We start from the raw sequence: 15,096 nt of genomic DNA on the forward strand, positions 1-15,096 counted from the left end.
CTCTCGCGCGCTCGGGCAGTTATCGCGGGCCGTCCTTGTCGCGCCGGAGAGACCCGAACGGTGATTTGCGCTCGGCTCGACTCGGCTCGGCTCGGCGGCCGCGCGGCGCGCGCACCCACACAGTGGCAGTTGGCGTTGGCACACAGTGAACGAGTGAGTGACAGTCGCGCGTCGCGCGCCGTACACGACGTGCATACACGTCTTGTTCGGCTGTTCGACAAACGGGAGTCGGTCGGAGCACTCGGGCTCGGGAGCGAAGCGAAGCGAGTCGCCCAGTCACTCGAATCAGTAGAGCCGCTATCCCCGGCGCGTAGTGTTTCTCGCTCGCGTTCGCTCCGCCGACAGATATAACCTGAGAGATAACGCGCGCGACTTGGACGCTCCCGGGCAGATCGATCGGACGGACGACGGCCGACGGCACAAAGGAGATCGGAGCGCGGAACCCCGCGCGATCGCGGATCCGTTCAGTGAGTGTTTCGGGGGGAGTGCGACGTGCCGTTTCCAGCTGTTTATTAACAGTGACACGCGAAGGAGCATCGTCCCCCGCGAGTGATCGCTTTTTTTCTCTCTCTCTCTTTTTCCGAACGCTTGACCGCGGGGTCCGTTGGGAAATCTGCCGCGACCCCAATCGCGGTTAAAAGGCTCTCTCTCTCTCTCTCTCTCTCTCTCTCTCTCTCTCTCTCTCTCTCTCTCTCTCTCTCTCTCTCTCGTAGGCCTGATTTACCGTTTGTTGTCGCGAACGTACGTTACGCGGGAGCACCTTCTTTCCGCGGCGGATCGGTTTGGCTCGCTCGCGAGGTCGCAGGACACTCTCAAGTGCTCTGAAGTTGTTGATTCGAACGTGTGCGGTTTACAGACGTGTCTCGATGGCAACTCGCGCATGTATTCTCGCCATGCTGGAAGTGTGCCGAGAGAAGGTGCCTCTCGCAACGGTGCGGAAAGAGAGAGAGAGAGAGAGAGAGGAGAGAGAGAGGAGAGAGAGAGAGAGGAGAGAGAGAGGAGAGAGAGAGAGAGAGAGAGAGAGAGATACGCGGGTGGAGCAGGGCGGGGAACGATGCTTTCTCGCACCGTGCTTTTTAATCCGCGATTTAAACGCGTTTATTATAAGATGTATGCGGGTTGCGGTTGCAGGTGATCGTCGAGAGACAGAGCGAACCATACGGGGGAAAGGATAACGCGATTAAATAGAGAGGATGCCGTCTCTTCGATCGGACTGGATCTTGGTAGCTTCTAAAAATATTCATGTATAAATTTTGTACGGATACTTTTTGCAATTCAGTGACTTGCGCGCCGATTATTTGTCAGGCTGGAGAAACACTGTTTTATTTATTTTTTTTTTTTGAAACAGCAAATTCACTTAAATCGATAATCGATTATTGGAACAATAATAAGTTTTTTTTACAGTGACATCGTTAAGGGTTATTGTGGGAGAGAAATTATGCGTGGGTGGGGAGAGAGTAATTTTGAGCAGAGTAGAAAGTAGTTCTGACAAAGAGACGCGTGTCGCAATTGTCCGGAACCGATTTGATTCTGTTTAAAGTGCGTCACTAAACGCGAAATGTAAGACACGTGTTTTCTTTGCGAAGAAGATACTTTCTTTTTTTCTTTTCGGACATAAAAAGCTTAGCGGAAGAGCCTAGTGGCATATTTATCTTTCGAGCGATCGTGATTCGTAATTCATAATTCATAATTCGATTGGCTACTTCGATCTTTCAAATTTTACAAAAAACAATTAAAACGGATCATGTTAAACCAATTTAAATGGAAAATACAAGTATTTTTGTTGATTTCTTCGCACTTGAAATTACACGAAAATTGGAATCATTTAGCTAGGAGATCGTTAGCCAATAAATATCGAGATGTACAGGCTGCTCGTAACGAGAGGATAATTTTGCGTGAAAAACAAATTAAAAAAAAAAATACAGATTGCTTAGAAAGAAATAGGTTTAAAAATTCTAAGAATAAGAAAATATTACGGTCTCTTTTACTGCAGATAGACATACATTTGGATGTGAACAAAAGTACAATAGTCTAAAATAAAGATAATTTTGATATTTTGCAAACAATTTGCTCGCAACTTTAATTAATTATTTTTTTGATTAATTATAATTATCTCTTTGGTATTTTTAAAATAAAATACTGAAACTTTTTACCTTATATAAGCTTTTCTCTTCCTTCAAATCAGCTTTTTTAATTAAAAGACATTTTACGATTTTAATATTACAAATGTTTCGTGTTGGATTATATTAAAAAATCACTTTCCATTTGATGTCACAACGGTATAATTTTTGCTTTCAAGTCTTTTGAGTTGGATGACACATCGCGGAGTAATTGTACATGCCATTGTATTATTGTTCGGTTCAAAAGTAAAGTTTTATATACTGTGTCCCAAGTTGAAAAGAATAGAGAGATAATTTGTTTCTCTTTTTTTAATTATGATGTATTTATTATTAAGCAGTTATTAAGTTACAAAATGCGTAGTTCTCATATTTTACGATTACAAGATAAATGACACAATAAATAAGTTAATAACTATATACATAGGTTCTATATATGTGTCCATTGTTTATACTTATCATTACAGGAATTTGAAGAGGGAAAGCGTAGTGTTGTACAATATTATTATTATGCAATATTTGTATTAAATCTATACGGGGAGTAGAATAAAATAAAAGACAATCTTTGTCGAATTGAAATTTTGCTATTTAAAAAACAATCCAAATTTTAGAAATAAATTTTGTTACGCTATAGAAAATAAAGTTGAGAAATATTGAGAATAAAAAATATTTTTTGCAATAAATCTCTCGCAATGGTTCTAAAGATGCTTTAGCATCATTATCATTAAATTGATTATCGATGTGATTGTATTATTCCAGTTTCAGCTTGCGTTTCGGCTTTAACTAACGCGTAGTTCGATGAGCTGAGAAACGTATATAAATTAGGAACATATTACAATTTTTGTAATAGTCGGAGGTCCGGGTAAGTTTTATTTTTGAAAATCACAATAAAAACGAAATATCTTTATTTTAAAATGATTTTATATTATAACGTCGAAATTTCTCGGCAGGCATGTATACAAATTGGTGCAAAAATATTATCAGGCCCAAAGATCCGGCCCGATCGTATATGACACGTTTCTCTATTTACTTGCGTTAAAAAATGATTTTTTTTTAAATTAGAAGTTAGTAAATTTTGTGATAAGGAAATCACTCTCTCTCATGTGGATTCTCAAGCGAATCAATTTACGGCAAACCAAACGTCTGTGTCTGAAAGAATTTTTTTTTCTCACAGCCGATACACGCAAGACCGCAGGATCCTGAAGGATGGCCGTGTCGCGTAGGGTAATGAAAAAGCAGAGAGCTTTGGTTTTTAGACCATGCGGGATCAACATCGCCGCGGATCAGACGGTAGTCGGCTGAGAAGGGACGTGCGCTTGGCCGCGTTACGAGAGATTTACGCCGTAATGGCGAGAACTAACACGTTATCCTCGCGCGATGCCGCTCCCATGCGGAGTTAGCGGAATACTGTGGAACCGGAGGCTGTGTTGAGAGTGCGTTAACACGCGCGGTGATATTCGGCGCGGAGAAAGGATCTAGTTTCGTGACGGACCGGTTTGCCGTATGGCCGGCCAGTTCAATAGACGATAACGGCGCCGAGTGCGTTACCATTGTGTTCATATCCGTTTCTCGGAATTGCCATACCTGACGTTCTCCAATTGTGCACTTAGCGTCTATCGCTGATGAAGAAGAGGAGAGGGAGATAAAGAAATAGGAAGGACCCTCGACGTTTCACCTTCGAGTATTAACGTCATCGAGCCAATAAGTTGTGCGTCGGTGACTTGAACAGAGGAAACCGGAGCCGTTTCACATCGAATCGTGACGAGACGCAGATTAATGCAAGACGGATGAGTGAGAAAAGAGGAAATCACAAATAAAAAAATCAGAGGTGCCTAAGGAGGAATAAAACGAGGACGATCCAGGCGAGATATCATATATTGCGAGACGGGGAAAAGTGTCTTCGGAGAAGTCGCGACGACTGCGGGGACCGATGCTCAGGATCGCACGATGGCCGAGGCCCCGTCCGACCCGAGACCCGTGAGCGTCGTCGCCGTCGACGGTGCCGCTGTGGATAGTGCCAGGAGCAGCACGGACCAAACACAGGTACCGTTTCGTTTCGTTTCCTCTCTCGACGTGTCACGCGCGCAGCCAGTCGAATGACCGAAATCTTTGAGAGGAATTAAGGGTACCCTTGAAAATGTTCGGATTGTCTTTATTTAAAAGAAAGTGGCTTTCTGCGCGTTCCGAGCTGTGTAACATGATTTATGAACACGTTTAAATGTCTTAGAAATTGTACGTACAGTCTTTACGCGGAGCGGAGTGGATCACGCAAATGTCAAACGAGTTTTCTGATTCAGTTATACGTAACAATTCCGTTATAATTAAATTAGATTATTTATATTAATTTATAAGTAACTTTAAAATTCACATTTATAATTTGCATCACAGATTTCAGAATAGAATATTGTTTGTATTTATATAATTTTGTATATCGTAAGTACAAAGAATCGTTTAAAGAGAGCTTAAGCTTTGTTTTTTTTCTTATTGCAATAAATTGAAAAGTTTTCAAAAATTTGGAATATAAAGTTCTAACGTTTAAATGTATGATAATATTATTTTTAAAATAATTCTAATAAAAACTTGCGAAAACTCAAACAACAGAAAAATTATGTTAATAAATTCGAATAAAATTCTATCAAAAATTAAAAATTGGTGTGTGTAAAAAAATGTTTATTACAGCGTTTATTACAGCAAAGAAATTTATTTTCAGACTAATAATTAAGATAAAATTAATATAGCTCTCGGTTTTTTCCGATTTTATTTTGAAAGTTTATGTAAAAAATAAAAACACACTGAAACTGTACACTCTATAGGTATGAACTGCACACTATATAGTTATAAAATGTGAATAAATATGATGAAATGTCAATAAAAACGATGAAAGGTCCGTAACGATGAAAGTATCGATAAAAACCAACTTGAAACGAGCACCAAAGATGCAACGAAACATAAGCAAGAACAGCATTTTATCTCGTTTTTTCAAAATACTCTTGTTCAACCTTCCGTATCGAGAGACATATTTCCTATATATTGATGTCAAATCTCTCCTTTATTCGTAGCCTTGATTTGAAGTAGACAAAGAAAGAGAAAAGTTAATTGTTGCAGGAAATATGTCGTGTAAGGAACTGACGCAGAAACTTGAAACTGGAATCATTTTTTATTAAACTAACTTAATTAAAATTAACTACCTGATTTTAACTTAACTAACTTAATTAAATTACTGAATTAAACTAACTTAATTGAGGATTTTTGCTTTATTTCAAATAGTTCTATAGTTCTTGATAGATTAAACAAATGGTTCTGGCTATTAAAGCAGGACTTCAAGATAAACTGCATGAAACAGCGTTTGACTTTGTCTCACGGAAGTTAGACATTTTTCGTTAAATTTCCTGAAATTTGTAGTTTTACATAGTTCTAGAAAGACTTCCGTTTTCTAGTAAAAAATATTGGTTAAATTTGAACAGAGACGAGTACACACACAAGCGCTCTTAAATATACCGACATAAGAAAATTATGTATCTTCTACAATTTTACAGTTTTACTTAACTAATAAAATGGTTCTTGTGTGATTCCGAGTTTATTATAACATTTTATGAAGAGTTTTGACGGTAATTGTTTTTTTTTATTTTTAAATAACTTTTCGGCGCTTTTATTTATGCATGAGTAAGACTGATCAATTTTTAAGTTTTCGGTGTATTCTAAAATATTTCTTATACAGTTTTAAGCTTATCACGACTTTAAGGAGTTTTAACGATAAACAATCCTTTTTATTTTTTGAATAATTTTTATCGCGCGCGAGGAAAATACATATCTGCGGATATAAAAGTAAAACGCTGATCGATTTCAGTGTATTTTAAAATAACTCTTGGAAATCAAGCATCATCCCACTTCCCACTGTATTCAGAGGTACGAGTCCTTTCACGAGCGATAAAAATTATTTTAAAAAGAATACTACAATTATTTTTTAAGAAGAATTTATCGTTAGAACGCTTTATAAAATGTATAAATAAGTGCATAACTTGCCTTTGTTCAAATAAGTTCATAAAAAACTCATCTTTATTTAACCAATATCTTTTGCTTTTAAAAAGCAGAACTTTCTTTAGAACTCGTGCAGAACTGCAAATCTCTTGAAATCTGATAAAGACTGTTAAGTAAACTCTCGGTAAGATAAAGGTGCTGTGTCTCACATAAGATGTTTCTCCTAAAGTAATTTGCTTTAACCAGAACTATTTGTCCGACGTATCAAGAACTATTTGAAATAAAGTTAGAATAATGTAAGTATAAAATTAAAATAATACAATTTTTAATATTTAAATAAATTATAATATTATACGTTAAATACATTTAACTAAATAAGAATTTTATTGAAGATTATTAAACTAAAAAACGAGAAACTTTTTATATTTTATTCTCTTGAACTCTTAACAACTGATGTGTGAAACCGCAGTTTCACTCCCGAACATACGAGATTGTGGCGCATTAAAAGCCTTGAAATAAAAAATTCCTTCAAAATTACGATTTGAAGTACCAAACCGACTTTTACAATGTTTTTTTTTGCTATGTTCGACTAGATAAATCTATCATAGGTTTTAAAATCTATCACATTATTATAAGTTACGAATAATTATAGTTACAAAAAAATACTGTTTTTTGCTCAACCATGCTAAAAAGAATGCGATAATCAGTCGGGAATCTATATACTGAATATTTTTGCGTAAAGTGTGTGTATATGATTTTCTGTTCAACAAATAACTATACGTGCCGATTATTTGTCGGTCTTGAAACGCAATCCCGAGCTGAAGCTGGGATAATAAAGTTTACCCAATTAAATTGATAATCAATTTAATAATAATATTATTGATAAATTATATCTTTCTAAAGCACGGCGGACTATTTATTGCGAAAAATATCGCCCCTGTCAGAGTTTCACAATAAATTTTTCGTAGAGCGATGATTAAATTACGTAAAATAATAATTTAATAAAATAAAAGGTTTCTCGTCCTTTTTCTATTTTAATATAATTTTCAATAAAATTCTTATTTAGTTGAATATTAAATGTACTTAACGTATAATTATAATATTATAATTTATTTCAACATTAAATTATATTATTTTACTTTTTTTGATAAAAATAGAATATTGTTTTTATTGCAATTTGTTTTCTACAGTGACTTATATACCTATAGTTTGTAAAAAAAAAAAACTGTAGTAGGATTAAAAAATGTTTTATTTTAGAATAATATCGGGATCGTTAATACGTATTGTTTTTTAATAAAAATGCATTTTTTACATTAAAAAATTTAGATTAGAAACAAGAATATTAAAATTTTCTACGTAAATGTCTTATTATTAGATATACTTAAGAGAATGATAAAATCTTAATATAATTTATCACATATATACTTTTATAATTTTACATGAATATATTTTATATTCCGCGCGATTTTATTCGTATTTTAAAGTCTGACGACAAAAAGTTGACGATTCGTAATAAAGTCACGCGCGGCTAGATCGAGCTGAGCCGCTCAAATTCACAGCTCGTTTACATTTTAGGAAGCACGAGACGGTGGTCGGTTTTTTACCTCGACGGAGGCGCAGACAGAGCTGGGGCTTCAGAGTGGGGCTTTGGCGAGCCAGACCGAGGAGATTCCCAGCGGTATTCGAGACGCGCGTAGACGAGAGCGACGAATACGCAGACAGCATCGTCGCGCTCTGAGATCTTGCTCCATACCGACGTATCCCGCCGCCACGCCAGGTTGCCAGACGGCATCAACCGCACTGGGAGTGCCGCTGGTACCACCCGCCAGAGGTTTTCTTCACCCCCCGCCCCCGCATTTGAGCCTCAGAGGCCTCAGCCTCGGTTTACCATTCCCTGTACCTGCTAGCGTGTCTGCTTTCGGCAGGTGAGCCTCGAAATTTGTTTCTCGGGTAGGGAAAACACCTCTGAAATGCGAATTTTTATGAAATTTATACGGGATTTGATTATCTGCAATTTGTTTATATATATATTTTTTTTTTGTGAAAAAAAAAAATTAATATTTGTCATGAACATTCTTAAATGCGTTTCTTTATATTCTGGAATCCACAGTTTGTCTATATTTTGCTTACATTTTCATCTACTTTGCAAAAGATTATAAACAAGTGAAAAATTCGAAAAATTTTGTCATAAACATTTCATGCGTTTTTTTTTGTAAATTTTATTTGAGATTCAATAATTTACACATTTTAACTGTTATTGTCCAATATTTATAGTTAACCTTTCTTTAAATTTTAATTTTTATTGGTGTGCGATTACAAAATTATTAGAATGGCGCGTAGTTGAATGAAATAATAGTTCAGAAAACGTTTGGATGTTTAAGAGATAAAAATTTAGAAGACAATTATTATTGGCATCTAGTTAAACAAAAGTTTCATGTCATTCGAATAGTTTGATCACATAATTTGTTCGAATTCCTTGTTTCATTTTCATGACATCATGACCAATGTACATATCATTTAAGAGCCATATAACTATATAGCTTCACGGTTGATGCTACGCTGTAACAATATATAGCAATCGCGATCATATAATTGTCACGAGAGTATAATATGTCACGTTTATTCAACGAACATGTATCGTTCAATTTTTTTTGCATTGCAGGGACACAGTACCAAAACAGTGTTGCGGTTTGGGTTCCCCGCCAGTACGCTGGTCCATATTGGGTGTCGGCTTCGTAGGTCTAGTCTGCGCCGGTGCAGGCACCCTCCTTGGCGCTCTTAAAGCCTCTGGTCGTGATCATCTTTTGGGAATATTTATGTCCGGTAAATAAACGCATTTTTCCTCATTCGTTACCGTCGATGTTAATAAAAAAAAGTTTAGCAATTAAGCGTCGATAATAACTGAGTTTTTAAAAAAGAGACTACGATATTTTATGTGAATTATGTGATGAAAAAAAGCATGTATATTTGTCGTTATATTCGGCTGATTTGGCGATGTATTGTTTCTGAAATTCAAACAATTTGTTTGTAGAAAAAGGATTATGAAAGAGTGATATCAATACTACATTTACCGGTATATTCCCAAGAGAAATGAATTTTTTAAATTACGGAATTATAAGAAATTCTTGAAACCTGTAATCGGAGACTGAAGAATAAGACGTAACATGTAGATTGTCATAGCGATCAACTGCACGTGGCGCGCAGCAAGATCGAGGAAGAGAGAGGAGAGAATAGGGAAACTCGAGCTCGCAACAGTTACTTTCTAAACGTGGGCATGTAAGCTGCGACCCGCTTAGAATGCTTCTCACACTGAGGGAACGCCGCTTACAGAGATTGATGTTATACACTTACACACGCGAAAACCGTGAGATCGAGGGAATAATGGCTCGAGGAACAAATAGAGGAATAGACAAACGAACAGACGCCGCTGCCTTTTGACTAAAGGAATAATACCTATTGGAATCTATTTTCTTTCTTATTTTTACGTAAAGAGCAACTTGTGTCTCAGTTATTTAGACCATTATAGAGTGACAAATGAAGATTGTAGGTCGTTTTATTTGTATTATAATTATAGTATGCATTTTTTGTTACAGGTATAGGAGTGCTTCTGGTATTAGTGAGTGCAGTGGCATGGCGATTAACTAATCAAGATTATTGCGGCAGCTTATTCGGCTTCACAAGCATTTCCGGTAGAATACCCCCGGCGAGACCGATACATCCATACGCCGCTATGATCTATCCGGAATTCCAATTTAGAACGCCGCCACCGAGCTATCAGGTATATATTTATAAAGCAACGTTTTATTAAATAAGCGTTTTATTAAAAATTTATTCGGTTATATTGCACTAAATAACAAATCGCTTTCATAAGCGATTTAAGAGTAGATTTATCATCTAATTTGGAGTCGAGTCTTTCTCACAATCAGCCAGAATGTCGAGTAATTGTAATTTACGAGTAACAAGTTATTGAGATAGAGAGAAAGAGAGGCTTTTCGTGAACTCCATTTCAGAAGATAAATACTTAACAAAACTATATTCTTCAGTTAATCTCAGGTAGATTTTAAAAGAATTTTAATTTGCTTCATTACTTAATATAAAAATATGTATTATGAATTAACACTAGAACTACCGAAGAGTAATTTATATTTATTTCTACTAAAGAAATCTTAGAGAAGAGAAAAAGAGAAAAATTAATAAAATTAATTATCTATGTAATTTCAATAAAAATTTCAATAAAAGTCAAGGAAATAGAAGATGTTTTAAAAATGAATAATTCTTATTTAAATTATTTTAAAATGTCAAATAGATCATTTTAACTCCCTTGAAACTATTCTAGCGTTAATATAATTTAATTTACTTAATTAAAGTATATTACAAATCATTTGAAGATTGAAATAAATAATTTCGATACTTTTGCTAAGATAAGAAAACTATTTTTAATTATTCGAAGGATCTGTTATTATTAAAAAACCATTCAGTGATTTTGGAATATTTCGTACATGAATACTTTATTACAGGCTAGTATGCAAGAGTATAGACTTCGGTTGTTGTTATTGGACCGATTGCAGCCTACGTCGTCGCCGCCACCGACCTACAGGTCAAATGCGGGAAGTATCGTGACTCCTGGCACAGCAAGGGAGAGTCGACCGCCAAGTTATTGTGCCGAATCCAATGTCGCGCCTAATATTACTTTAGTATCCTCGAAGAAGGACGCAAATCTCGTTAGGATTGTCCAAACTGAATCCGAACCGGTTATCCTTAGTGGCGATCAAACGCCACCGGTAGCTGTCGAAGTATTAGCGCATCTTTAGATTAAGCGACAAATTCATCTGTGCTTTTGCCATTTTTTTTCGAAGTTTGAAGCGATGATGTACCTAACGTAGAGTGTTATTAGGTAAATTACTTTTTGGCATGAGAAAAGATGAAGATGAAGTTCACAGACGCCATGTATGCCTTCACATCTTAATTCTCAGATTGAATATGTAGATATTCATTCATTATGATTCGCAGCTGTACAGTCGAGTAGACAATGTATATAGGTCTACGTGTAATACGAAGAAATTCTATGACTATTAGTTGAGGATAATTGTATTTTATATTTATTTTAATATACGTTATATATAAATATATCTGTAACATATTCTTATATCCAATGTTTCGTGAACAAATGTTAAGTATTAGAATGTTACATTTTAATATTTTCACAGAAGAAAACAGAAACTTGATTGCAAATATGTAATCAAAATTTCTTATTTTACATAATTATAATTTTCATCACTTGGATTCGAGCTCTGCAATCTTCATTATTAATCTTGTTCCTTTAATTTTGAAGTAGAAGTAACATTTGCCTGAATTTCTGTAGAATTTGTTGTATTCTTTATTGTTGTGTTCTTTTATTAATCAGTTTATTATATTTTAATTTCATTCCACGTTTTCGTTTCCGTGGAAGCGACGTTGGATCTGTAATAAAAATATAAGTTTATCCTCAAATAAATAATTTTATTTTTAGCGAACTAAAATTGACACGTACGGTCCTCAGGAATGTTCATCCTCTTTCTCAAAACAGCCCGCACTTGTTTATTTAAAATTTCCCTGCACTGTACGTCAAAACCAGTTGGTAGCCATCCTCTCTTCTCGTGACATCTTGCATCAGGTAAAGGATCAGGAAGCTTTGCTAGCATTTCCTGTATTTCTCCTACCATGACGTCGCAATACTAATAACAGAATGAGTGGAAGTAACAATTTATAATAGTGCTCGGAATCAATGTAAGGTCCGATACACACTGTCGGTCCACTCATGCTCCGCTCACGGTCTGATCAAATGTTCTTTCATTGTTTATTCTTTCGAATCGTTGCTGGAGCGAGACCGGACCAAAACTTGAGCGTTACTCATAATGTAAATACGAACATTACAAAGTATAAACAATTTCAGGACTATATTTTAGATTATCTAGAATTGCTCCAGATCGTTTGAGTATGAACGTTATATTTAAAAGTTATATTCGGACAGTTTTATCCGTTAAACCTGACTGGTAAATAGAATATTTTTGCTTTCAACTATTCAATCATATAATTTATTCGAATCTTTTGTGCCTTTTTTTAGTTGCCTTATTATAATGTTATTTTACAATTAATACCCTCGTCTCGTAACATACTATTTTTGTAGAGAAAACTATTGACAAACCTGATAAAACATTTGTCGGGAAGGAGGTACCATACCTTCCTGGTATATGTACACATTCTCATATAAATGCCGCTCTTTCTTCAAATTTTGCTTCTGACTCAACGTGGCAGTAAGTACTGCAGGTTTCTGTTTGGATACAGGCGCTGATTTATAGGGTAATGTATAATTTGAATAATTTCTTTTACATCTGACAGTTGAACCTAATCCATCTATGGATCACAAAAATTAATTTCATAGAATATTTTTTATGTTAAATAAAGATACTTCAGATATCTTTGACAGTCAAAAATAATGTAACTTACGCATAGCTTTTAATCTATAATCCAGTGTCTGATATTTTCTTGCATTAATATCCTTTCTTGGATCGTAGCCCAATTTCACCCACATAATTCTCCACGGTCCAGTCATAAAATAATATGCTACAGATGGCAATAATATTTTCAACTGTTCGGATGTAAATTGTGTTTTGTACATAATGGCGTTTCTTGACCAAATTGGACGCTCCTCGAAGAGCTGGCGTACTTGCTCCAAGTGCGTGTTTTGAAGAAACTTCACCCTCATAGCAGACTCAATGCCTTTCGGCGCCGCGGCGGGTACTTCAGACGTGGAAAAGTATATGTAATTGGGAAAGCCTGATTGAGATTTTTTGCTTTTACCAATTACATTCTCCGGATTTGAATCTATTTCGGTTTTCGGTATATATTGTTGTACAGTGTCCATTCTGCTGAAGACAGCTGGTGGTAGGAAGTAAGGTACATCGTTTTTTAACCAAGAGTAAAGCGGAATGCCCGTTGGATAAATCAAGCTGTATATGCATTCCAATTTCTTTGGATTCGACTTGTTCTGTGTCATTGGTAGATATTGAAAATCACATAAATCTAAAAAAGAAAAGACATTAATATGAGAAAAATTAATATAGAGATAACGTCGTACATAATTTGTATACAACATACTGGTAAATTTGAATTCAGTCTCTATTCTTCCCAATATTTTCAAGTACGGTACTTCATAGTCTGTCTCTTGAGATAAATTTTCATACTTATTGTTGTCAAAAGCAAATGTGTTTTTTTTATTTCTCGATGGATTCTTGTCTACGCATGTATCACATAAATTTTTATCATCGTTATCTACAGTATATTTTTTCTCAGCTGCTTCTTCGCTACAATGCGTAGAGTCAAGATCGCGGTCTTCTTCCTGGATGGTCGAATTATCGACACTGATATCGCCTTCATAATTGTCTCTTTCTCTCGTGACATTAAATGTTGCATTAATCTGTTCATTGTCCGAATGGGATGTATGAAGATCTTTACTAATGCGAGAAGTAGTAGCTTCCGAGTTTGTAATGTCCATAGATGTTGGTTTTACAAGCTCCACCGTAGCACTTTTGACTTGTGTTACCTTATTCTTTTTCACTCTAACTCTAAGCAAGAAACCGTTTGTACTATGTCTATCCCCGCAAGTAGGCTTGCTGTAACCGTCGTCAGGTCTGAACCGCAGTTCTAATCTTCTGTTAGGAACGTCTACGGTCTGTTAAACACAATCAGATATAAGAGTTGGATAATGTAATTAAACTAATTGGATATAGTATTTATTATTTTATCATATACCATAGAAATGGCACTAATGCCACCCAACGTTTCAATAGCTTTATCGACGTTGACTACATTTCCGGGATATTTAATACATATTAGTTTCTTGTCAAATCTGTGTCCGGAAATTACTGGGCCCGCATCTTTGCCATCTTGTGGATTATTTTCCTTTATCTACGATAAGACAAAAAGGATCTATATATAAAATATAATCTACATACAATTGACAATATCTCATAAATCACAAACTCATAGAATTTTAAACAAGTTTGTAATATAGAATGTGACGAGTAAAGCTGCGGTCCACTTGACGCTACAAATGCTTCGAAGCATTCCTCTTCTCTTTTCTTTCAATGAAGAAAGAAGGAGAAGAAGAACGCTCCAAAGCATTTGTAGCGTCAAGTGGATCGCAGCCTAAATCAACAAAATGTAATCCTTTGTAAAAAAAAAGTAAGAGATATATTTATTATTAGTTTTTATCAGATACGTAGGTCTTGGAAAAATAATTTTCCACGAAATAATGCATCTATTCGATTACATTTATTTAACTCTTTAAAATTAAACTTTATATATGGGAAAGAAAGAAAAAAGGAAAGAGAAGGGTGAAAAGTATATACTTATTATGCAAACAATATTATATATATATGATAGTCGTATTTTATTTTAAGCGTGGGGAAGTAAATTACACAAATAGTTCTATTTCAGGAAATATAGATAGATTATTAATATACACAAAGGATAAACGTTTAACTCTTCCCCACCGTCAGTTTTCATGAAATATATCTCTGCTATAAAAACGTCATATTATTTCATATTTTATTTCGCGCTATAATTCGATCGTGACGCACGCTCTCGTTTTACTCGATCGGCACGACAGATTTTCTAACCTTCAAAAAACACGTCGCTTTCAACATTCGAGCTATTTCTCTCGGTATCGCGCAACGATTTTCTGCCTTTCGAGACCTTCATTCTCAAACAAAATCGAATCGAACAAGTACGTTTCTATCCAAATTTAAAACGACAGGACTAAAGTAAATATATTGGAGCATTTCGACGTACGTTAATATCGTTGTCCAGCGATTCGGCGAGGGAGTCGTCGCTGTCGATTTCACGACAATAATCCTCCCCGTTGAAGTCCGGATCCTTGTCGTCCTGTTTATCAGACATCTCGGTGTCACTTGGATCACCGACTTCGCTCATATCGTATTGCTTCTCTAAATAAATACAA

General features: G+C 35.6%; 2 protein-coding genes across 6 annotated transcripts; one reads left to right on the forward strand and one right to left on the reverse strand.

The window, feature by feature from the left end:
* The first annotated feature begins 144 nt into the window (after positions 1-144).
* LOC143901007 (uncharacterized) lies at positions 145-11,222 on the forward strand. 5 transcript variants are annotated; one of them, XM_077412877.1, is made up of 7 exons: positions 145-467; positions 1,132-1,244; positions 3,292-4,160; positions 7,671-8,020; positions 8,758-8,918; positions 9,689-9,873; positions 10,613-11,222. In XM_077412877.1, exons 3-7 carry the CDS (start codon positions 4,065-4,067, stop codon positions 10,904-10,906), a joined length of 1,086 nt encoding a protein of 361 aa, XP_077269003.1. In that variant the 5' UTR covers positions 145-467; positions 1,132-1,244; positions 3,292-4,064; the 3' UTR covers positions 10,907-11,222. The 5 variants fall into 5 exon arrangements, with proteins under 5 accessions (XP_077269003.1, XP_077269002.1, XP_077269001.1 ...); XM_077412876.1 differs by having other exon boundaries at positions 1,132-1,223; XM_077412875.1 differs by lacking the exon at positions 1,132-1,244.
* L(2)37cd (general transcription factor IIIC subunit l(2)37Cd) lies at positions 10,587-15,068 on the reverse strand. Its single transcript, XM_077412869.1, is given in 8 exon segments — positions 10,587-11,473; positions 11,476-11,555; positions 11,626-11,809; positions 12,280-12,488; positions 12,582-13,157; positions 13,233-13,806; positions 13,887-14,042; positions 14,928-15,068. Coding segments are annotated over 8 exon segments (1,992 nt in total). The 3' UTR covers positions 10,587-11,401.
* Positions 15,069-15,096: the final 28 nt, after the last annotated feature.

Source organism: Temnothorax americanus, unplaced genomic scaffold, assembly GCF_048541705.1.
Source record: "Temnothorax americanus isolate GAGA-0224 unplaced genomic scaffold, ASM4854170v1 Scaffold31, whole genome shotgun sequence".
Classification (NCBI taxonomy): Eukaryota; Metazoa; Arthropoda; class Insecta; order Hymenoptera; family Formicidae; genus Temnothorax; species Temnothorax americanus.

Bases quoted from the DNA above. Each gene is read 5' to 3' on its own strand.
- LOC143901007 (XM_077412877.1), top strand. From the start codon at position 4,065: ATGGCCGAGGCCCCGTCCGACCCGAGACCCGTGAGCGTCGTCGCCGTC. The intron at 8,919-9,688 runs GTAAATAAACGC...TTTTTGTTACAG, and splicing joins TTTGGGAATATTTATGTCCG to GTATAGGAGTGCTTCTGGTA. The intron at 9,874-10,612 runs GTATATATTTAT...ACTTTATTACAG, and splicing joins CGCCGCCACCGAGCTATCAG to GCTAGTATGCAAGAGTATAG.